The sequence below is a fragment of the Myotis yumanensis genome, unplaced genomic scaffold, assembly GCF_028538775.1.
Source record: "Myotis yumanensis isolate MYYU_CA2020_CCGP unplaced genomic scaffold, mMyoYum1.0.hap1 SCAF_11, whole genome shotgun sequence".
NCBI classification, from domain to species: domain Eukaryota; kingdom Metazoa; phylum Chordata; class Mammalia; order Chiroptera; family Vespertilionidae; genus Myotis; species Myotis yumanensis.
The window spans coordinates 73,083,943-73,107,893 of NW_027223762.1; the positions used below are offsets into that span (position 1 = coordinate 73,083,943).

Consider the following 23,951-nt stretch of genomic DNA (forward strand, 5'->3'; position numbering starts at 1 on the left):
GTGATTGCTTGCAAACCACTGGGTCCCTGGCCAAGGACCTGCTCTGCTCCCAGCACCCTCGGCTCGGCCTCTGTTCTTCTAGTCTGTGTTATTCTGTTCCCACAGCAGTCCCCCAGCCCCGAAAACTCATGGCCCAGCTATCCCAGGGCTGGGGATGACTCTGCTTGGAGCAGGCTCAGGAAGCCTGCCCACTCCCTGGCCTCCTGCAGACACTTTCTAATGCAAAACGGTCATCAGATCATCCCCAGGGTACCAGGTCCCCACTCTTGTAGTTTGCAACTGCCCAACCTCTGCTGGTAATTTTTAGCAGCTGCGTTATAGAGAGCCCACTTCATGCTACAAACTCTCACTTCCACCCCAAAAGTACAGTGCAGTTTCCCATGTCAACCATCCTCGGTAGATGTTGAGCTGCCTGTAGATGAGCATACGAATCCGGGAGAACAGTAAGCAGCATCATCACCCCAGGGAGCTGGGACAGTGCCCCGTGGTCACTGTGGCCATGTCCCTCTGTCCCACACAGGCCAGCCATTCCTGATGGCAAGGAAGGACAGTCCCAGCAGCACAGAACCAAGGGGTGCAGACCACCCTGGACCCACAAGATGCATCTCAGATGACTTGACTTCCAAACCACAAGGTTTCCAGCACCAAGGCTCTTCCTCCTGCCCTCATTTCTGGCAGCTTCCTAGGCCCTGTACACCAGCATCCCTTAATCACCCACTTCCCAGTGAATCCGACTCATTAGCCGGGCATGGCAGCCTTCCATGGCTGAGCGCTGCCTCCTCCAGCTCCCCTCCTGCCACTCCCTGCACCTTCCCTGCACCCAGACCATGCCAAGCCCCACCTTCACGTTCAGCCCCTACCCCCCCCCCCCACCCACACACACAGACTGGCTAGCCTTCTCCTCATCCGTGTCAGCAGCAGAACTCCAACTCCCATCACCACGCTTCCTCCTACCTCCATGGAGCTCCTCACATCTGTGTGCACACAGCTCTGCTCACATCCCATCACCCCTACTGGTTCCTGGAGACCAGGTAACTGGTTCTGTGCACTTTGCAGGGCCAGGCCTGTCGGCAAAGGCAATATGGGCAGAGGGAGGACAGCCACTGTGCACCAACAACCCACTCTGCAGCCCATTAAGGGAAAAACCGACACAGAAGGGGCTCAGCCTGTGATCTGAAGTCCTTCCCTAGGAAACTCTCTTTATCACTATTGTACTTTTCAAAGTGAACTGGATTCCAAAAGCAGATTAAGAAGCGTCTGGCAGGGGGAAGTGTCTCTGAAAAACCAACAAAGCCAACCACTCTTATTTGCAGAAATCTGGAACCATTCCCGGGATAACGAGAGAAGTATGTGCTGGTAAGATGGTCTGTCCCCTTGCCTGGGACACTGATGCGCCCAGGGGGTTCTCTGCTGCCCAGAATGGCGCGGTCTAGTCATGGAGCTGGAAGCCACGACCCCTCTGTTGATGGGCATCCGTCAGCCCACACCCCTCACATGTACTGCCGCTGCTCCTCCTGGTGCTGGTAGTTGTTCTCCACGTCCTCCAGGTGAAGCCTCTGGTTCTTCTCTGTCAAGCTTTGGATTTGACTCTGCAGGTGACGGTTTTCTCCCTCCAAGTTGCCCTTGAGGTGGGAGAGCAGCTAAAACAGAGATGGACAATGTCTCAAACACCACACGCTCCCGTGATTCCACTGCTGGGAATCTACTTCCAAAAGGAGAAAAAGGTCACATGCACAAAGATGGTCATTTTGGTATTATCTACATCAGCTGGCATGACCAATACAGCCAGTGCTATGGGGATGGCCAAACCTTCTGCCACTGCACCATTCAATCAGGCAGCCACTGGCCACGTGTGGCTGCTGAGCACTGAAAATACAGCCAGTCTGAGCTGAGGTATAAGTGCAAAATATATAATAGGTTCTGAGGACTTAATAACAATTAAAAGTAATGTAAAGTATCTCATTAATAAGCTGCCCGGTGTGTGTGGCTCAGTAGGTTGAGTGTCCCATTCACCAAGAAATCACCGGTGTAATTCCTGATCTGTGGCGAGCCGGCACGGCCATGGCATACTCAGCCCCCGGGTTCCTTATGTGCCATGCCAGCTCAGCCTGGTTCAGTGACCCTGAGAGGGGGCGGTGAAAGATTAAGAAAAGACAGCAAGAGAATGAAAGCTGGGTCTCAGTGGGATGCTGCTTCTCTGACAAAGAGACAGGGCCAGTGCCCACAAGCCGTGTCTTTATTTTATAGCAGATGCCACGAGGCAAAGTAAGGGCATGATCACGATGTTTACAACATTCTTGTGGGTTTCAGTCCTACTCAACTACATGCACCTGAACTCTATCACTCAGGCATGTGGGGCCACCTGTTTGGACCATAGGTTCAAGCTTCCCGCTATAGCTGTTGGCTATAATTGTGCTGGGAAGGCTCTGCCCTCCAAGCTGGGCCTTGCATGTGGCAATGAGAGGACTGTGCCCTTTTATCAGTCCAAGGCTTGAACATGTCCAAACACTGTAGCCGCACCCCACACTGATCAAGGCACATGCCTGGGTCGCTGGCTCCATTCCCCAGTACAGGGCATGCAGGAGACAGCTGATGGATGTTTCTCTCAAAAAATCAATAAAAAATCATATTATTTTTAAAAATCTTATTAATAAGCTTTTGGGGTTACATGTGATATTTTAGATATAAGGGTTAAATAAAACAGACCCCTACATTAATCCCACCTGATTCCTTTTACTTTTTGAATATGGCTACTAGAAAGTTGAGTGATACATGTGGTGGCCTGCGTTATATTCCTATTGCACATCTCTGCTGTAGGCAGGGTTGGCGTGCTCTTCCTGTAAAGAGCGAGGTACTAAATATGTTAGGCTTTCCAGGCCGACAGTGGTTTCTGTTGCAACTGTTCAACACTTATTACAGCAGGAAAGGAGCCAGAGAAACAATGCACATGCATGGGTGTGGCTGTTTACAAAAAACAAACCAAAAATCTTTACTCGTGACACCAACATTTACATTTCATGTCACTTTCACTTGCCCCCAAATATTATCCTACTTTTGATTTTCCCCAACCATTCAAAACTGTGAAAGCTATTCTTGGTTCACAGCCGTACACAAACAGGCATGAAGCTGGACCTGAATTTTGGGCTGAGGCTGGCCAGCTCCTGCTCTAGAATATCATCGCGGTTGGTGCAGCAGGAAGTCCCAAGCTTTGGCTTCAGACAAACCGGGTTCCAACCCGCTACTTCAGAGGGACAAGGATGGGAACCCCATCTCACAAGATCATTGCGAGAATTAAATGAGATGACACAGAGAGCAGAGTGCTCAGCCAAGAGGACGGAGATACAACGGTACTTGGCTGTTTCCATGCACCGCCCCGACCCTGCAAAAAGCAAAGATCAGGTGAAAGGTGTTCTGTAGCACACCCCTGCCAGTCCTGGTGTTCGTCCCAGTCAACTGCCTCTGGCTTCCTCTCTGCCTCTGTGTGACATTCACACACACCCTTTGAGCAGAGATGCCAATGAGGACCCATTCCCTCCTGGTTAAGCTCAAGGCGTTAGCCCAGAGAGCAGGCCCACCCAGGGTCCTGGAGCCCTGCAGCCCAGGCCTCACCTGGCAGTGGTTGTCCAGCTCGGTCAGCGAGATGTCCCTGCTCTGGAGCTCCTCCCTCAGCCAGTTGCACTGGTTCCGCCAGCAGTTCACCTCCAGCTGGGTGTCGTTGAGGGAGGTTTGCAGCTTCTTGTTGTGCGTCTGCAGGTCCTCCTGCTCCCCCTTCAGCTCCTCGTACCGGCCCTGCCAGCGGGTCACCTCCTGCTGCATCTCCTTCAGGGTGGTTTGCAGCTCCTGGTTTTCTGTGAGCAGCTCCTTGGTGTGGGTCTGCAGCTCTTTGGTGTGGGCGTACAGCGCCTCTTGCTCAGCCTTCAGCTCCTCATACTGGCCCTGCCAGTGGTTCACTCCCTGCTGCATGTCCTTCAGGGACATTTGTAGCTCCTTGTAGTCTGTGCGCAGCTCCTTGTAGTCTGTGAGCAGCTCCTTGTAGTCTGTGAGCAGCTCCTCGTTGTCTGTGAGCAGCTGCTTGTTGTCTGTGCGCAGCTCCTTGTTCTCTGTACGCAGCTCCTTGCAGTCTGTGAGCAGCTCCTCGTTGTCTGCGAGCAGCTCCTCGTTGTAGGTGAGCAGCTCCTTGTTGTCTGTGAGCAGCTCCTTGTTCTCTGTACGCAGCTCCTTGCAGTCTGTGAGCAGCTCCTCCTTGTCTGTACGCAGCTCCTTGTTGTCTGTGCGCAGCTCCTCGTTGTCTGTGAGCAGCTCCTCGTTGTCTGTGAGCAGCTCCTTGTAGTCTGTGATCAGCTCCTCGTTGTCTGTGAGCAGCTCCCCGTTGTCTGTGCGCAGCTCCTCGTTGTCTGTGAGCAGCTCCTCTTTGTCTGTGAGCAGCTCCTCGTTGTCTGTGAGCAGCTCCTCGTTGTCTGTGCGCTGCTCCTCGTTGTCTGTGAGCAGCTCCTTGTTGTCTGTGAGCAGCTCCTCCTTGTCTGTGAGCAGCTCCTTGTAGTCTGTGAGCAGCTCCTCGTTGTCTGTGAGCAGCTCCTCGTTGTCTGTGAGCAGCTCCCCGTTGTCTGTGCGCAGCTCCTCGTTGTCTGTGAGCAGCTCCTCGTTGTCTGTGAGCAGCTCCTCGTTGTCTGTGCGCAGCTCCTCGTTGTCTGTGAGCAGCTCCTCGTTGTCTGTGAGCAGCTCCTCGTTGTCTGTGCGCAGCTCCTCGTTGTCTGTGAGCAGCTCCTCGTTGTCTGTGAGCAGCTCCTCGTTGTCTGTGCGCAGCTCCTCGTTGTCTGTGAGCAGCTCCTTGTTGTCTGTGAGCAGCTCCTCGTTGTCTGTGAGCAGCTCCTTGTAGTCTGTGAGCAGCTCCTCATTGTCTGTGAGCAGCTCCTCGTTGTCTGTGAGCAGCTCCCCGTTGTCTGTGCGCAGCTCCTCGTTGTCTGTGCGCAGCTCCTCGTTGTCTGTGAGCAGCTCCTCGTTGTCTGTGAGCAGCTCCTCGTTGTCTGTGAGCAGCTCCTTGTTGTCTGTGCGCAGCTCCTTGTTGTCTGTGAGCAGCTCCTCGTTGTCTGTGAGCAGCTCCTCGTTGTCTGTGAGCAGCTCCTTGTTGTCTGTGCGCAGCTCCTTGTTGTCTGTGAGCAGCTCCTTGTTGTCTGTGAGCAGCTCCTTGTTGTCTGTGCGCAGCTCCTTGTTGTCTGTGAGCAGCTCCTTGTTGTCTGTGAGCAGCTCCTCCTTGTAGGTGAGCAGCTCCTCATTGTCTGTTAGCAGCTCCTTGTTGTAGGTGAGCAGCTCCTTGTTGTCTGTGCGCAGCTCCTCGTTGTCTGTGAGCAGCTCCTTGTTGTCTGTGAGCAGCTCCTCGTTGTCTGTGAGCAGCTCCTCGTTGTCTGTGCGCAGCTCCTCGTTGTCTGTGAGCAGCTCCTTGTTGTCTGTGAGCAGCTCCTCGTTGTCTGTGAGCAGCTCCTCGTTGTCTGTGAGCAGCTCCTCGTTGTCTGTGAGCAGCTCCTCATTGTCTGTGAGCAGCTCCTCGTTGTCTGTGCGCAGCTCCTTGTTGTCTGTGAGCAGCTCCTCGTTGTCTGTGAGCAGCTCCTCGTTGTCTGTGAGCAGCTCCTTGTTGTCTGTGCGCAGCTCCTTGTTGTCTGTGAGCAGCTCCTTGTTGTCTGTGAGCAGCTCCTCCTTGTAGGTGAGCAGCTCCTCGTTGTCTGTGAGCAGCTCCTTGTTGTCTGTGAGCAGCTCATTGACTTGGGTCTGCAGATTCTTGGTGACTGTGTACATCTCCTCTTGCTCCCCTTTCAGCTCCTCGTACCGGGCCTTCCAGTGGTGCACCTCCAGCTGCATATCATTCAGGGAGGTTTGAAGCTTTTTAGTGTGGGACTGCAGCTCCTCCTGCTCCCCCTTCAGCTGCTGGTGCAGGAAATTGGCCCTGGGGTTGGAGAAACACAAGGCCAAGGGCTGAGGCGCACTCACAGGCTCTGTCCCAGTTGGGCAACCTTAATCAAAACTGCAACCTCTCTGGGCCTCAATTTTTTTCATGTGTTAATGAATGGTTGAACAAAATCAGCGGTTTTCAAAATGTGTTCATTGAGGTTCTAGGAGGCTACCCCAGGTGCCCCACTGCGTACTGGGGGAGAAGGACAGGCAGGCTCCGACACCACTACAACAGAGCATCCCTATAAAAGTCCTTTCTACGTGAGGCTTTGGCACATCTGCCTACTTGGAAAAAAGGTTCTTTGATTCAAACATTTAAACACTGAATCAGAACATTTCTGCTCTAAGACTCTATGTCTATATCCAGCTCTTCTCCCCAATTCCAAGCCCCTTTCTAATTGCAACTACTGAGATACACAAAATAGAAGATTCTGGAGTGTTACCTAAATCCACTTAAATTATTGTCATCATCATCATCATCATCACCCAACTGGGATTCCTTGGGGAAGATTCATACCGACAAAGCTCATATGACCAGAGGCTCATGGACTCAATGTGAACACAGGTGTGTGAAGTTTGGCCCACACAGCTTTTAAAAACTTTTTGACATTTACTTATTTTGTTCTATTCTTTTTCATTGTAAAGTGTGTATGGTTTTATTAATTAACGTCTCTCCAATAAAGTCAACTAAAAAAATAAAATAACATCAAGAAGAAACAGAACAAGATAAAAAGATTCTTCATTGTAGTCCTATGAATACTCGCAGGTTAGATTTAAGGGTCCCCGGCCTCAAATATATTTCCAGGTCCTCCCAGTCCTCTGTCCCGCCCAAAAAAGCAGATTAATAAAAAACACAAACAAAACAAAAAAATAATTAGTGTATCAGCATTCCAAAATTTTAAGGTACCCATCAACATTCAGATATCTTCTTCTCAGGAAAAAAAAAAAAAAAAAAAAAAAAAAAAAAAGAAAGCATAAAGAAGGAAGACCTGGCAGTCCATCCTGCCTCCCAGCTGACAGCCTCTAGCTGGGTGTATTCTCCACCAGAGCCTGGTCTATAGCTGACTCTCCTTCCCCACCTGCTGGACCTGCCCGGCCACTGCAGGCAGCTGAGTTTACAGCCCCACAGCACATGTTAAATCAGGGCTGTGGGAAGGAAGGCTTCATGTGGTCACGCCTCTGGGTTGAGGCAAGACTTGGATTCGAATCCTGCCTGTGTCACTAACTAGGAGCATTGACCTTGAACAAGTTGTTTAATCTCCCTGAGCCTGTTTCCTCCTCTGTTGCTGTGGATTTTTTAAAGGATAACAATAGCTCAGTCAATTCTCGTGATTCACAGTATAATGTTCTACCCAACCACGCGAACCCTGAATTAGTGAGTACTGAACCTGTTCCCACCGGTTCCTGGGAGTCTATGGTCACATTTTGTCAGCTCATCAAGACGTAAAGATGCCTCGTGTAATACACTCAGAGCCAACAGCACCATACCTGGGCCCGAATGACCCTTGTGTGCCACTCGAATATTCCCCATGAGGCCCAAGTGCAGCATTGCACTTGGGAACACTAGACAGCACTTCAGCACTCCATTTTGGGGCCATTTCAAAGGGCGAAATTGCCACCGAAGCGCAGAAAACAGAACACCATGACACTCAGTGGCCCATGAAGATGATGCTGGTTGGTGAGAAATGAAACACAGCTGGGGTCAAAGGCCTTGTTCAACCTCAGCTGCAAATGTGCACATCAGGCGACTCCAGTATCTCCCACTCTGGGCACGTCCATGACAGGCCACGGGCACTGATTTGGGGGTCACCGGTACATTTCAGCCAGGAGGTGAATTCACAAATGGGAATGCGTGGATGCTGAGGACCAAGCCTCTCTCCCTCACGGGATCACTGGTATTAGAGGATGCAGGTGCCCCTGCCCGACAGTCATCAGCATCATAACTGTGGGAGGGAACGTTGTCCAAACCTAGACAATGCCCCATCCCAGCTGCCGAGTTATTCGTTCCAGCCACCAGCTGGAGTCCCCTTAACCTTGTTACCACCAGCTGCTTCCAGGGCAGGGTTGGTAAAAATGCACCATCACCAGGGGTCTCACTTGAGCTCAGCTCAGCGGGTGCTGAGTGAGTGGGTCAGACTGACATCCCTGCAGAGGCCCTGCAGGGGGCCTGGCGGTTACCTGTCCAGCTCTCGCTGCAGCCTCTGGTTCTCCTCTGCAGCCATGGCACTCGTCCTCTGCTCCTGCTGCAGAGCCTCCTGCTCTGTGGTCAAGAGCATCCCCAGCTGATCCAGCGCCACCTTATGTTGGATCTGGTCCTTGTAGCTGTTGAAGGGAAACATACCCACTAGGAATGGGCACCCAGGGAGACCTCAAAGCCTTGGTGAGCAGCTTCTCTCTGCAAGCTGAGGGAGAATGAGATGGACAGGGGATGGGGCTGGACAGAGAGAGGGATAGGCACTGGGCCAGCTCAGGGGGTCTCCTGCAGCCCAGAAGCCAAGCCCTCTGCTCCCACTCGACATGTCTCCATGGTCCCTTCCATCCCTGTCAAAGCAGCCTCCCTCCTACATCCCACTGGGAACAAAACCACTGTTTTCTGGACTCCACACCCTTCTCAAAGAAACCACTGCACATACAGCGTAATTCCACAGCCAATAACAGCTGATCCCCCTCACCGGGCCCTGGGTGAGCCCTCCGCCCCTGCTCAGGAACAGCAGTCTCTCTGCTCTGAGCCAGGCAGCTTGGGGGCCAGAGGCTTGCCTGGTGAGGCCCAAGCAGCCATCATGGGCAGCTGCACACCCTGCTCCTCAAGGCACCCCCAGTCCAGCCCTTGCCCTCGCTCTCCCTCAGCCTCCCCCTCAGCTCGGGATTTTATTTCCTTCCTGTCTCAGTCTGCAGAGGGTCCCGCACAGCCTCTCTGGAGGGCAGCAGAGCACAAGAGGGAGCCCCTGACCAGCTCTAGGCTGTTCCTCCTCCTGCAGGAACCTTCCCTGTTCAGGTGACTCAGGGGCCTTCCCAGGTCCAAGGTGGAGACTGAGTCATCACCTTTCAATCTTCCCCAGGCAGGCAAATGCCTTTCCAGACCCCCTTCCTGAGTTGTCCACACCCAGAGACAGGCTGACAGAGACCACCCAGGTTCCATGGTTTCAGCCCCTGCCCTCAGCCCTCCATCCCGCCCCGCCCTCATCCCATATCAGCTGTATTTATACCATCTGCCTGGAGCCAAGACTTGTGCGGACTCACACTCAGACTCAGATACCTTCTGGGCAGCTGTTGGAAGAAAAACTTTCCTTCCTGTGGCCTTTAGCCACAAGTGGAGGCTGCCCAGACATGGGAAATGGAAGGTGGGGATGATGGCTCTGCTGGGCTTTCAGGGCAGTGATCTTTCTCATCCAGGTTTGACAAACAGGGCTATGGACCATTAGGGTCCCCACCTCCTGCTTCCCTGTTGTGTCTTGGAAAATCACAGGATCAAGCATATCGCAACCATTAGTAACCACCCTCCTCCAGGGCAGAAACTGAGAGTCCTACTCCCCACTGAATCCCGGGTAGGAGGCTTGACACCCAGTACATGTGCGCCAGGGGAACGAAGGAGCAAGTGTCCCAGTCAAGTGTCAGGTGAAATGAATACAGAGCCCCTGGCCTGTGCTCCAGGCACCTCCACCTCCAACCTGCATCCTTGCTGCAGACACACCAAGGGCCTCCAGCTATCTGTCCAACCAGCAAAAACCATTGAGTCACACAGTAGGTCCATCAAGCAAGGAGTCACAGGCAGAACAATGAACTCCTCCCCCAGAGCAGTCAAATGCCACCTGCACAAACCTTCCCATGTGAACAGACATAAGAATATATCCACAAGGTTATCACAGGGCATTGAGGGTAGGGCCCGCAGCACCTTTTGCGGGGTGGGCACCACAGGAGGCTCCCATCAGTAGTCAGCTGGGTGCATTCCTACCACGTTAGACAGCACCAAGCGCCCAGTGGGTGCTCACTAAGCATCTCGTGAACACAGGATGGGTGCGGAGGAGGCAGCGAGGGAGATGCCAAGAGGCAGAAGATACTCATTCTGGCGGGAAGAAACGAGAGTCTGATAGGAGCAGACGTCCCAGCACCCCCAAAGGAAGGGAATCTGGGTGGAGAAAGGGGTGGAAGGCTCTGGAGAGCGTCCACAGGAAGCACTGGGTGAGTGTTTAAATGAACATCATCACCCCCAAGTTGATGCAGCAGCAGGCGCCCTCCACAGGCTCTGCAGGCTCAGCGCCCTCCCTGGTCCCTGTGATGCCAAATCCCTGCACCTCACCTGCTCCTAGGGAAGCCCCAGCCTTTGCCTGGCATTTGCTGAGGCAGAGGCAAGGGAAGACCTCAGCAGGGACAACTCACAAGCACAGAAAGTGGACAGCTCCCTCCTGTGCTTCTCCAAGTGTGGGAGAGCCTCTCTTTAGCACATCTCTCCCCCCCTCCCCCCCACCCCCACCTTGGAGTCCTCTGTACATCTCACTTCTCCCAGGCTCTGGGTCCCACTGCACCTGCCGGGGCCATTGCAATCAGGGATCTGCCTGGTTGGAGCTCAGCTGAAGTTGGCTGACTACATGCACACAAAGCCCTGATTTTGAAAACATGCAAAGTTAAGATTTATGCATTTAAGGTACATCAATTTTACCTTTAAAAAGGTATATGGAGAGTCAGAGGTAAAGGGGACATGAGAATGGCAGAGTATTGGTAATGCTGCTGCAGGTGATGGGAACACAGGGTTTTCACTATACTATTCTGCACACATCCATATATTCAATACTTTCCAAAATTAAAAGTAAAAAAAAAAAAAAAGAAAGAAAATCAGCCGATACCGGTTTGGCTCAGTGGATAGAGCGTCAGCCTGCGGACTGAAGGGTCCCAGGTTCGATTCCGGTCAAGGGCATGTACCTGGGCTGCGGGCACATCCCCAGTGGGAGATGTGTAAGAGGCAGCTGATCGATGTTTCTCTCTCATCAATGCTTCTCACTCTCTATCTCTCTCCCTTCCTCTCTGTGAAAAATCAATAAAATATATTAAAAAAAAGAAAATGAGAAGCCCAGATTTGGAGACTTGGACAGGGAAAAGGCCAGGGGAGCTGAGTTAGGCACGCCCCTGAAAATCGGCAGCTGTGGTGACTTCCCCTCCTTGTCCTTGGTTTGGAGAGAAAAGGAAGAGGGGGTAGGAATGCCCAGGGGAGCTGGGACCCCAATGCTGACACCTGGTTTCCCTGAGCCGAAATTAGTGGGCACACCCTTCTATCCTGGGGGACCCTCCTCCCCCTCAGTCTCCAGCCACACCAACTCTACATCATTGAGGGTGATGGTGGATTTACTTCTCTTCACTGTGAAGCAGCGGGACCAGAGGAAAGGTGAGGGACCAGAGTGAAGGGGGGACAGGAGCCGGGGGAGCCCGTCAGCTACCCCCAGCCGCAGGCACCCACCTGTCACTGAGAGCCTTGCTCTCCAGCTCCAGGATTTGATGCAGCAGTTTCTTATGGCGGCGGTACTTGTCCAGAAGGGCCTTGTGCTCCTTAGTCAGGTGCTCGTGGAGTGCGCCCAGGCTTGCGTGTTCCTGCTGCAGGGCCTGGTGGGCTGCCACCAGCTGCTGGTGCTGGAGCTGAGTGTCCTGCTCTGTGAGCGCAGTGTGCGAGGCGCTCTGGGACCTCAGAGTGGAATTTTCCACCTGCTGGAGGGAGAAGGAAAGGACGCCTCAACAGGTGCAGGCCCAGGGGGACCACAGACTCCGGATCCCCAGGTCCCCACAAGCAGTGAGGGACCAACAGCGGGTCAAGTGCTGACACCAAAATAGCAGGACCCTCAGGAGAGGCAACACCCAGCCGAGCTGAGGACAGTTCTACCTGCACTCAAGGAACTGCTCTGGGAAGGCCCACGGCAGAAACGGACTGTCCCATGGGCCTAAGCTTAGTCCTGGGCCCCTCCCTGCATATGTGACCTTTCTTGGCAATTTATGCCCTTTCTCTGGATAACCTCCTTGGGTACCCTCTCTGAATACTTTGAAAAGTGCATGGAAAATCAGTTAAGGACATAGAGAAGCTGAACAGCACTACCAACCTATTTCACCGATATTTACACAACACTCATCCAACCGCATTCAAAGCACCGGAGAGTTGACTGGGGAGGAACCGTCCTAAGTCATTCTGAGGCCAGAATTACCCTGGTGTCCAGCTGCTTGTCCCGCTCCAGACCCTCAGGCTGCAGGGTGTCCAGAGACGTCTGCAGCCTCTGGTTCTCCAGCAACAGGTCCTGGCTTTCCCACTCGAGAGCGTGGACCCTCTCAGGGGCCGTCGTCAGGGTGCTGACCTCCATGGCCAGCTTCTCAATCTCCTCCTGCAGCCGATGCAGCTCCTGCTCCAGCTTCTGTGCCCTCACCACCTGCTCCTTCACCCGCACCTTCATGTGCTTCAGCTCCTGTGCCTGCACCGCCTGCGCCTTCACCTGCTCCAGGTCCCGGCACAGCTGCCGCCGCTCCCACTCCATCATGGTCACTTTCCTTTTGGTGTCCGTCACCGTCTGGAGGAGGACTTTTTGCTCAGTCTTCCTGCCCTTCATGCGGGCTTTGCTGCTGGTCTGTGAACTATCCCGCAGTGAATGCACCAGTTTTTTCATATCCTTGAACTGCAGGAAAACACAATGGAAACAACACAGGCATGATTTTGGTCCAAACTGGAGGCCCAAAGTGTAGGCCTGGAATGTCCATCTCATCGTGGACCCAAAGGATGTCCTAACGTTTCCCAAAGGCCTGATATGGATACAAGGTGAAGGGCATGGAGATCCCCACCCAGACAGTTCAAGTCTAAACACTTTCACAGAAGCCAGATGACTTAGAAACAGAAACTGCATCTTCTCCTAAAACAATGGAAGTGATTTCCTTGGTGCTTTTTACCCTGGTCCACAGTGGTGCGAGAGCTGACCGCCCACCCCTGTGGCCGCTCCTCACACCACTCTCCCCTGCAGGCATTGCACATGATCTTCCCTCTGCTGTGCATGCTCACTTGCCTCCACCCCCAGCCTCCAGCTTCTCTGGCTCCTTCTCATCATCCAGGGCTCAGTGTGATTCACAGCTCCTCAGGGAAGCCCTGCACCACGATTCTAAATGTCCTGCACCTAATAAGACTCTCCCTGGACCCACGTATATTCCCTCAATAGCACACGTCTAAAGTCTCCTGGCTTGTCACCTGTCATTCCACCTCCTAGACTGGAAGCCATATTTGGGGAGGGTGGATGCATGCCTCTTAAGTCTACACAGCACCACCCCAAGCCGGTTTTCTGCAATACTAGAGAGGCTGAAGAACTCAAGTACCTGATACCCAGCCTCCCTTGCAGCTTGGGTTAGTCATGTGTCAGGTGTGGCCAATGAGATGTCCACAGAGGATCCCAGGAGGCCTTCCCTCTGTCTCTTCACCCTCCACATTCTTCCTGCCCACTTCTTGGCGAGGTACAACAGCCACAGCCAAGACTGGCAGAGCAGGGAGGGAGAAGCCTGGTTTCTGGGTGGTGTCCCTGAGCCGCTGCCCCAGAACTGGGCTGCCTACCCTAGGACTTCCTGTAATGTGGGGGTGGATTAACCCCGGAGGTTCTCCAGAGCTCTGAGCATGAAGCTGGACATCTGAAGGGGGATCTTTGTCCTGCAGGCTATCCCATGAGCTGCAGGACATTTAGCAGCATCCTGGCCTCTCCCACCACAGCCAGGAGCACCTCGCCTCTCCTCCCCCAAGTCATGACGATCATAAACAAGATGGCCAGTGCTGCCCAGCCAGCGTGGGTCAATGGTTGAGCCTCAAACTATGAACCAGGAGGTCACGGTTTGATTACTGATAAGGGCACATGTTTAGGTTGCTGGTTCGATCCCAGTAGGTGGCATGCAGGAAGCAGCTGATCAATGAGTCTCTCTCATCATTGATGTTTTTATCCCTCTCTCCTTCTCCCTTCCCCTCTGAAATAAATAAATAAATAGATTGAAAAAACAAAAAGATTGCCAGTGTCCCTAGGAAGCAATGTCTGTCCCCATGCCCTTGCTGTGGCTGCAACAGCTGGTGTGAGCTGCATCTGAGGGAAGAAACTGGTAACCCGGGAATCACTGCTGGATTCCCAGGACATCCTATGATCCTGGACTCACATTCTTGCAGGCCGGGGCGCCAGGGGAGGCATGGCGCTGGAGGGCCTACCTGCTGGGCTCTCTCAGCATTCAGGGTCTTCTTGTCACGGAGCAGCTGTTCTCTCTCCTCCACCAGCTCCTCACAGAGAGTCTCCAGAACCTGGCTGGTCTGCTTTTCTCTTTCCATCTGAACTCGAAAGTTTTCAATCTGTGGAACCAAAGAAGAAGCCCATGCAAAAGTCCGTTTCAGGGAGTGAACTGTGTTTTAAAGCAAACCCGAAACCTGTCAGCCCCAGGGAACACTTTATCAGCCTTTTCTCAAGGGAAAACCTTCCGTCCCACTTCTTGGGGAGGTACATCAGCCACTGCCAAGACTGCAGAGCAGGAGGGGAGAAGCCTGGGTCCTGGGTGGCGTCCCTGAGCTGCTGCCCAGGTCAGGCCTAGTTGTGCAGTGAGCTCCCCACACCCTTGACCATCACCACTCAGCACACAGTGTACACTTCCAGCTCATGATAGAGAAAAAGGCCATGGACACCAATAGGTCAGCTTTCCTCCCAGTTTTCCACTGCTACTCTCAATGCTTCCATCTTAGGCCGTGTCCACTACTGTCCTGAGGGTCAGGCCACATTCCTGGGTCCAGCAGCCACCACTGGATGTCCTACCGGGACTTTCCCCAGTTGGTGACATTCCTATTGATCCAGCTGCTCTGAGGGGTCCTCTGCCATCTCTCTCCGTCCTCTCCCCTCCAAGTAAATGGACCACCAAGGCCTGTGCTCGTTCCCCATGCGGCTCCCCCTCCACACCCCACTGCTGCCCAGGCCAGACCAGTTCCGTCCTGCCTGGACGACTGCCCAATCAGTGGCCCGTCACAGAGCTCTTCTGCGGGACCCACCAGTGCCCACTCCCTGAACATGAACTGCCTGGACCCGCACATCTCACACTCTGTGCCTGACACCTGAACACCGTGATGGACGCAGATTCAGACTCAGGGTGGGCCCTGAGGTGCGACTCCCAGGCGAGGCCCATGCTGCTGTCCCTTCCCACTGACAGCAAACTCATGACCACCTGGGAGGGGGAGAGGGTGGCTCCCTGCTAACAATGTGACCACGAGTGCATTTCCGTTACTGACAGGGCCAGCAAGCAGCAGGCATGGGCGCCAGCTTCTGTCAGGGTGACGTGCTCAGCTCACACCTGGCAGGTGGCAGGTACAACAAGAGCTGACCCCTCCTGAGAGCGCCAGGCCCCTCCCATCCTCAGAGCTTCTGACATGGTCAGTCTGGGCTGGGGCCCAAGAGCCTGCATTTGGACTTGTGACCCTGATGCTGGTTTGGGTTGATGGCTCTAAAGCTAAAACAGAGGAGCCCCACGATCCAGATCAGGTGGCTCTCAGAGCGTTAAACACCCCAAACCTCAGGCTACCGACTAGAACCTCTGGGGGCAGGACCTTCAGACACCCAGTGACCCAGTGAGCAGCAGGACCAAGAGCCGGCTCCATTCACCTGGCTGGGAGCAGCCTGGCACAGACAGGTTTACAAACTCCAGGAAGGATCGCTAGCTCTGCCTATTTCTCCTGGGCCGAGGCCACCCTGCCTTTATCTCACAGGTCTGGGCACAGCCTCCAGTCTCCTCAGAAGCAGCAGGCAGGCAGCTTCTTCCCCATGAGGGGAAGGGTCAGGCACAGTGGGGCTCATATCCGTGCCCTCACAACACCCTGTGGGCACACCCAGCCCCCTGCCCCAACATGGGGACAGGGCAGCCTCACCAGCCAGGGCCAACAGCAAAAGGCGCTGCAAGGTGCCACGTGTCTGAGTCTTTCTCACAAGTGAGAACATCTTTCTTCTCCTTCCTTATCGCTGCCCCACTTCCTAGCACCAGGTCTGGGCTCAGCAGGAAGCAGGCATCTGCCCTGATAGCCGTGCCTTCTCTGGAGCTGGCCCTGAGGAGGAAGGCCCTGCACAGCTGTCACTCACCCTCATTCTGAGAAGGGCACCGGCTCAGGGAGTCCAGTGATCTGCCCAGAGTCCCACAGTGAGGATGCGGCAGAGCCAAACGCATGGCAGTGGGCTGACCCCAGGCCTGCTCTCTCAGACAAGGTCTGGGGTGTGTCCCCCCCCGCCAACCTCCAGCCTTGTTTACCCCTCCCCGTCTTACTGTTAATCCTTCTCCCCTGCTGCCCCGTCTGTCCCAGTGAAAGGAATGTTATGTCCAACCTTTGCATATCTGGCGTGGCTGCTTCTGGTCTGAAGATGTGACTACCTCATGTCCCCCCCACCCCCCGGCTGGACACCCTATCTTTCTCTGCTACTTTTTGCTGTGGAACTGGAACTCTCACTTCTGTCCTTCCCTGAAGGCCCTCCCTTCCCCTAGGGCAGCGGTTCTCAACCTGTGGGTCACGAACAATGAAAATACATGCTGCATATCAGATATTTACATTACGATTCATAACAGTAGCAAAATTACAGTTATGAAGTAGCAACGAAAATAATTTTATGATCGGGGGTCACCAAAACACAAGGTACTGTATTAAAGGGTCGCGGCATTAGGAAGGTTGAGAACCACTCTGAGAGGTCGCTGGGCTGAGATGGGTTTCCTGTCTTCCTCAAAGCGCCAGGCTTGGGCCGCAGACTCCTGTGGGAAGGCTCCAGGTCCCCAGAGCACGCGGGTGCCAGGGGCCTGCCCATCAGCCCCTATGCTGCGCTTTTGTGCTCACGATAGGCCCCAAAGGGCTGCCCCTCTTCCTAAGAGGAATGAACTCTGAGGATGTCAGTGCAAAGTGAGGGTGGGGGGCACACCCTCTCTTAAGGTCCACAGAAGGGTCGTGAGTTACAGGGAAGGACGTGAACTTCGGGAACTAAGGTTTACACAGACCGAAGGGAGCCTACAGCCTGGGAGACACTGGGTGGTGGGAGAGCCGAGCTGGCACCGGGGGGCCGGGGACATTGGGCCACCTGTCCTGGCTGACCCTTGTCTCTCCTTCTCAGACACCTCCCAGAGGGCCATGTTGTCTGGACGTGTCCAAGGCTGGGCCTGTCCTGGCTCCAGGGTGGTCAATGTCAGGCCATGTCCCCTGTGGTTTTTAGCTGATGGCCCAGATGCACCATTGATCCAACACTAGGGAGGACCCATAATGCAGCCAGGCCCCGAGTGGGTTGAGCAGGACAGGGAGTAGAGCAGAAGGGCCGCCTTCGCAGGGCTCCTGGCAGCAGACAAGGGAGAGTGCTGGACTACAAATTGCAGCCCCTTCCCCCACTAGGGGCTCAGAGCCAAGACAGGTCTCTGAGAGCTGTGGCAGGACTGCCCGGGGGTCCTACAGGGAACTGATCAGGAGAGGAAGCAGGGGATGGGACCCGAGAGACAGGGCTAAGGAGTCATGTGGGGAGGCGGCAGCCACCACCTGTCCTGTGTGTGTGGAGGAGGGACTGGAGTGGACCCCAAGGACAGAAGAAGCATCAGGGGTCATCTCTCATCCCTGCCGGGAGCTGGGCCAGAGGCTACAGCGCAGGCCTCTGCAGCTCACCCCTGGGGACCCGCCCCATTGGAGGTTCTCATCTTTCTAAAGGTCAAGCCTTTCTATCTCAGCCGAGGTCGGGCTGCCATATACAGAGACATTCACTGTGCCCAGACCACGTGAATCTAAAACCCAGACTGTCTGGTGGCTTTCCCTGAGCAGCGCTGCACAGAGAGACGGGGCATGAGGAGGGCCTTCCTCCCGGCCCCCAGGGAGAGGACACACTGCTTGGCAGCTGCTCTGCTGTGAGGCACACGGAGCCTCAAAGGACGAGAAGCGTGAGTCACTGCACCTTGGACGTCCCATGAAAGGCCAGGAGAAACCACTGCACAGGAGGAGGGGCGGTCCCAAGCCTCACCCAGAGATGAAGTTCCAGCAGAGCCATGACCAGCGGGACCCAGGTCTCTGGTCTGCAGCCCACGTCCCTGCCATTGCCGGGGCAGCCTCAGCAAATGACGCTGGCAGGACCCCTGGGCCGGATGGGATAGACACCCAGACACCTGAAAGCACCAGTCCTGCCAGGTGGTCAGCAAGCGGGAGTGCCCTTGCGCCTCCCTCATCCGGAATCCGGGCACCCGTCACGGTGTGCTCAGAGCACACGACGCAGCTGTGTCACCCGCGGTGGCTACATGGACTGAGGCCCTCTGACCCAGAATGCCCTGCTCAGGGAGGCCATCGCTAGCCTCTCAGGGCCCTTCTTGCCATGTGAATGGGGTCCTGGTAACTGTAGGATGAACCTGGCTGGTGAGCCTGTCTGTCCTCCCAGATGTCTCTTCTACTGCGCTACTGGGAAGACCTGGTTTGTCCAGAAAGGCAATGCAGTCCAGACATCTCTTCTTCCTCATGCCCTTGACCGAAAGGAGAGAGTGAGCACTGCACTCCTGTCACCACCAGCCATGCCCTGAAACGGCCCATCCATGGTCTCCACAGGGGAGGGAGTCTTCCATCGCTGCTTCTCTCCCGGGCCCGCCCGGTGGTTTCTAACAGGGTGCTGCTCTCCTTCCATGAGGCACTTACTACAGGCTGGACCCTTTGCCTGCACTAACTCACACCATCCTCACCACACCTACTGGTGGGTGCATTGTTAACCCCATTTCACAGATGAAGGCAGCGAGGCCCACAGAGGTCCTTCCTGTGTGGTCTCCCTGCTGCAGGGACTCCTCCTGCTGCCTCGTGATGCCTCTCCAGGAGGCCTCCTGTCCCCCTACCAAAACGGTGGCTGCACAGGACTCTGCCTGTCCCCCAGCTTCGCATGCTCACGGACACCTGGGTACTCCCCCTGGCCACTTACATGCCCGTATGTTCCGGACACCACCCACGGGTACCTGCTTTCTGAGCTGCTGGTTCTCCTCCTCCAGCTCCCGGCGCTGGAGGCTGCTCTCCTGCAGAGCCAGGGAGGCGTCCTGCAGCCCTTGTATGATGCCCTGGAGGCTCTGCTTCTCCTGGTCCAGCTTCAGGAAGCAGCTGGAGGCTGAAGAGCAAAGTGGAGTCAGAGCCCATATTCCAGGGGCCTCAGCTTCTGCTCTCTGTCCCTGGCCCTGAGAGGGCCATCACCCTGAGCCCTAGACTTGAGGGTCTGGGATGGTCAGCTGGGTGCCCTCCCTTTTTCCCAGGGTGCTGTTGCTGTCTGCACCTGAGGGTTCCTCAGACGGTTATGGCCCCTCTGCTGGCTCAGCTGGGTTTGTCAGGGGAGCAAGCAGAGCTTAAGAAGAAAGCAGGTGATGGTAGAGAGAAGCCAATGCAAACGTTCAAGACAGTGGAATTGCTGGCACCACTTTCTGCCAAGTTTTAACCTGGCCGTCAAGCCAAGGATTTCCGAGACTAACGGAGATGGCAGAGTGCGCTCTCTGTGCCAGCCTCAGAGTGGTGTGAATGCAGGTGGCTCAGCCGACAGTGTAGGGGGACACGATCACTGACCGCATGTCTGTGGGTGGAAGAAGCTATGGGGCACATATGCCCAGTACTCGCCATCTCTGGATAAGTTCCTTCAGTCAGAGATTTCATTTTATACTTTCACAAATGCATTGAAACAGAATGAGACAGTTTATCCAAACTGCTTTAAAAATTCTAAGCGAGATGAAAACATAAGGTAAAGCCAGAAAAAGGCAATGTCCTCCTTTGCTTTTAAACAGCTTCAATGCGGAACAGAAAGGGAGCACAGACCTGAGAAGAATGGGAGTTCACGGCCCCTCCCTGCCGCCAGCAGGTGCATGACTTTGGGAAAGTCCTGGGGCTTGTTCAGGAGGAAAACATGACTGTCTGAGGGGTCAGGGTTGTTCCCTCACCCGTCCCTCCAGGCCACACACTCAGCTCTGAGAGCCTTATCGCACTGTACTGCTAGTAGGGCTGCTCACGAGCACCCCAAGAAGCAGAGCAATGGGTATCTTTGGATAAGACAAGGGCGATAAGAACAGCCATCCTTTGTTGGCACCCCGTGGGCCAGGCACAGCCTAACGTTTCACTCTCTCCTCTCACAAGATACCCATAGCAATCCTGTGAGGCAGCTTCATCACCCCCATTTTTCAGATAAGTAAACTGGGGTGCAGAAGAGGTCACTTGGCTAACAAGTAGAGGAGCCAGGACTTTAAACCAGACCTTTCTGACTCAAGAAGCCACCACCCCAACCACACAGAAGTACGTTCATGCTTTGTTCGGGAGCTGCCAGCTGAGCAGTAGGAGTTGGGAACATGAAGAAGAAGTCAGTCACCGACCTGGAAGGGCTCACAAGCTACACTGAGCATCTGAATCAGGGAGGCTTTCCAACCCCATCAGCCATCCTGGATGCTAACAGAAGCACATTTGGTCTGAGCCAGTCCCTGCCAGCGGCACCACTTCTGTGTCCCAGCAGGGGGCAGTGTGCTCTCCAGGAACCTCAACTCCCAGAGCCTGGGTTCCCAGGAGTGGGGAGACACCAAACCACAGAAAGAACTAACTTCTCACACAGACTCGGAGTTCAATGAACTGATTTTAGGTTTGGAGCGGATGGGACGCCTTGAAGAGAATGAATACCCAGCTGCTTCCAACAGCCTTTCCATGACGCTGAGGAATGTTGCTCAGAATTTAAAAAGCAGCCCCTCCCCAAACCAGCCTAAGGCCCTCCTGGCTCAGCAGAGCTCTAAGCAAACCCTAACCTGCACTCTCAGGTGCACGTGTGCTATTATTGGACACAGGAACTGGCTTGTTGTTTGCTGGGTGCTGAGGCTCCTGCTGTACGACCGGCCACCACAGCCACCTTCCCTGGCCAAGCCCTCACCTCCTCTGGGGGCTGGGAGGGGCCAACACCAGAGGGAGAGGAAGAGGCCTGGGTCCCCTGAACAGCAGCCACTGAGCAGCCCCAGCCCAGGAAGGTGGAGAGCAAACTATACCCATCTGTCTGATTATGAAATCAGCAGAGGAAACCATGCCCCGGGTACAGCTATAATGGAGGTGAGTGACCACTGGGGACATCTCCTGCATCCAGAGCTTCCAATCCTCCACCGATAGATCTAAGACACCCTCTGGGCATCAGCGTGCTGTCATCTGGAAGCTCCTGGCACTGGCTGAATGGAAGCTGAGAAATCTGGCAACACTTCCTTCGCATTTGGCTTCCTGACTCAAGGTGGCCAGGCCCTTCATGTTCTTGGGGAGAATTGCAATGAAACAGTTCCAAATGGCCCTTGAATAAAACCCTATTTACTTGGGTAGAGGAAGGGCTGACACATGAGTTTCAGATCCAAGGGCTCAGCTCCCCAGGTAAGAGAGAATCCACAGCCAGGCTGCCCCCAGGCACCTGCTTTACCCTCTGACAGCTGCTCCAGCTCCCAGCGCAGGTGGGCAGACTCCTCCACACTCTGCCCCTGTGCAGTCTTGAGGGCCATGTTCTCTTCCCGCAGCTCCTCAAGGCATTTCTGGTATGTGTCCCGGACCTAGTGCAGGAAGTGGGGGGGGGGGGCAGTGAGGATGTGGACTGGGGCACACTCTGGACAAGCCCCGGCCCCGTGCATCTGTCCTCATTCCCGCAGGATGAAGGCCCTCCATGCCCCTAGGGGATGGAGACACCCGAGGTCTCTGAGCGGTGTCTGAACAAAGTGACCTACAGCTCAGGGCTTTAGAGCAAGTGCTATGGGGACTGCAGCTCTGTGGCCCCTTAGCAGGCCTAATACCGTGGAAAGGCTGTAGGGACTCACACATCACAGCTCAACCCACATCATAGACGTCGGAGGAGACCCTTTTTGCAACAGAGGCTCAATCCCTCCATCCTCACAGGAAAGCAACACAGCATCAGGCCCTCTCTGTGTTGGAGGCTTCAGTGGTGCCCACTCAAGCCACTGGGCTTAGCAAGTGATTCTCTGCCCTCAGAGGGTCACTGTGGTGGCAGCAGCACCGATCCAGTAGGTGAACATCAGAGAAGGGCACAATATGAACCTAAAACTGCCCCCATCTGTGCTACACGTGGTGACCACAGCTTGTCCTACCAATTGTAGGTGGTGCAGCTTCGATTTCAGCTGCACATTCTCCTCCTCCTGCTCGAATAGCTTATCAATCCAATACCAAATCCAATGCTCCTGGAGGTGGCTCTTGGTGTCAATTGAATAATCGTCTCCAGTCCGCACCTGGTCAGCAAGAACACACATGAGAGCCATCAGGTTAAGGCCCCTGGTCATGACAACAGCTCTTCCAGTCACTGGACCCAAACCAACAACTTAGGGATGTCTCTGCTGCCACGGAAAGTTCTGTCTCCTCTTTGTTTAAAAAAATATATTTTATTGATTTTTTACAGAGAGGAATGGAGAGGGATAGAGAGTTAGAAACATCGATGAGAGAGAAACATCGACCAGCTGCCTCCTGCACACCCCCCACTGGGGATGTGCCCGCAACCCAGGTACATGACCTTGACCGGAATTGAACCTGGGACCCTTCAGTCCGCAGGCCGACGCTCTATCCACTGAGCCAAACCGGTTGGGGCTGTCTCCACTTTTGAGCCCCTGCGCTTCTCCATTAGGCCAGTCCAGATGGAAAAATCCCCGAAGCAAGACACTATTTAAATTCAGAAGGGAAGCTGAAACCGGTTTGGCTCAGTGGATAGAGCGTCGGCCTGTGGACTGAAGGGTCCCAGGTTCGATTCTGGTCAAGGGCATGTACTTGGGTTTCGGGCACATCCCCAGTGGGAGATGTGCAGGGGGCAGCTGATCGATGTTTCTCTTTCATCGATGTTTCTAACTCTCTATCTCTCTCCCTTCCTCTCTGTAAAAAATCAATAAAATATATTTTAAAAAAATTCGAAAGGGAACACTGTCAGAGTGTCTGACATGTACAGCCTCGGTGGTTGGACGAGTGCACCTGCTGACAGGTGTGGGACTTGGCTGAGCCACTTTCTTAAACAAGGAAGGGGTGAGGCTGAGAGTCTGTCCTGGCTTTGAGGGCCGAGTCTAGGCCTCTCACAGTCACTCCACTGGTCTGGGTCCAGGAACAAAATTCAGACTAGCTTTTGTTCAATAGGCAGTTCCTATTTGAACATGTCACACACCTACTCTTAGAAAAACAACAGCTCTGGGCAGTTTCCCGGAAATGAGGGGTCTGTAAGAAACAACAAGCAAACAAGTTCTATGGCCTCTGTGTGTCAGGCACATGCTGGGGGTGGACACAATGGTTGGGCCCTCACAGGCCCCCTCATGGGAGGCGTCCACTGCACTTACTCCCGTCCCAGCGCCCAGCACACACCGGGGAGCTGTTCAGCTCATTCCCCTCATCCCTGCTCCCACCCCCCGGAGAACTCCCAGTGCCACTCAGTCTCAGGAGGACTGAGTCTCCCCTGAATGCCCTCAGTCTGTGAGCACGCATACACGGGGACATGCCCATTTCTCCTGGCGGGCTGTTTTCCAAGGCTTGCCCCACTCACGGGTTCTAACACCTGGGAGCGGGCCGGTAGCTCCTGCTTATCCATCACGTGTTCATTTCCCCGCACGGGCCAGAACCCCGGATTCTCGGTAGAGGGGAAACCGTGCACCTACCACCAGTGGACACGGTTCTGGTCAAAGCCTGGCATCCGGAAGGGTTTGTCACTGACTCTGGCTTCACCAGACGGCTCCCTCCCTGCCTGTCCCCGGCCCTGCACTAGGTGCTCTCTGTCTCTGCCACATTCACTTTCACAACAGCCCCCAGAAGGAGGCAGGGACAGTCTCTTCCTACACACGAAGAGGCTGACTTGGGTCAATTAAGGAATGAGCCCCAAGTCACAAAGCCAGCCAGTGGCGAAGCTGGGCTTGAACTTAGGCTGGAGAGGTCCAGACCTGTCTCTTCACTGCCCTCAGCAGCCTGCACCTTATCCTTAAGGAGCCCGCGGGGGTAAGGAGCCCTGAATACTATCAGCGATTGAGCCGGAGCACATGGAGGGGCT

The 23,951-nt window shown here is 54.5% G+C and overlaps 1 protein-coding gene across 1 annotated transcript; it reads right to left on the reverse strand.

The window, feature by feature from the left end:
- Positions 1-1,490: 1,490 nt before the first annotated feature.
- On the reverse strand, positions 1,491-23,498 carry LOC139019337 (protein Daple-like). Its single transcript, XM_070428364.1, has 11 exons — positions 23,454-23,498; positions 22,030-22,167; positions 21,354-21,480; positions 18,901-19,046; positions 14,138-14,275; positions 12,126-12,587; positions 11,393-11,637; positions 8,122-8,265; positions 5,758-5,938; positions 3,700-4,281; positions 1,491-1,640 (listed from the first exon to the last, which is right to left on the reverse strand). Exons 1-11 carry the CDS (start codon positions 23,496-23,498, stop codon positions 1,491-1,493), a joined length of 2,358 nt encoding a protein of 785 aa, XP_070284465.1.
- Between the last annotated feature and the right edge of the window lie 453 nt (positions 23,499-23,951).

Coding starts and splice junctions, on each gene's coding strand:
- LOC139019337 (XM_070428364.1), bottom strand. CDS start 23,498: ATGGATAAGCAGGAGCTACCGGCCCGCTCCCAGGTGTTAGAACCC. Junction 11,638..12,125: donor ACAAGCAGCTGGACACCAGG/GTAATTCTGGCC, acceptor TTCTCCCTCCAG/CAGGTGGAAAATTCCACTCT. Junction 4,282..5,757: donor CCAAGAATCTGCAGACCCAA/GTCAATGAGCTG, acceptor ACAGACAACGAG/GAGCTGCGCACAGACAACAA.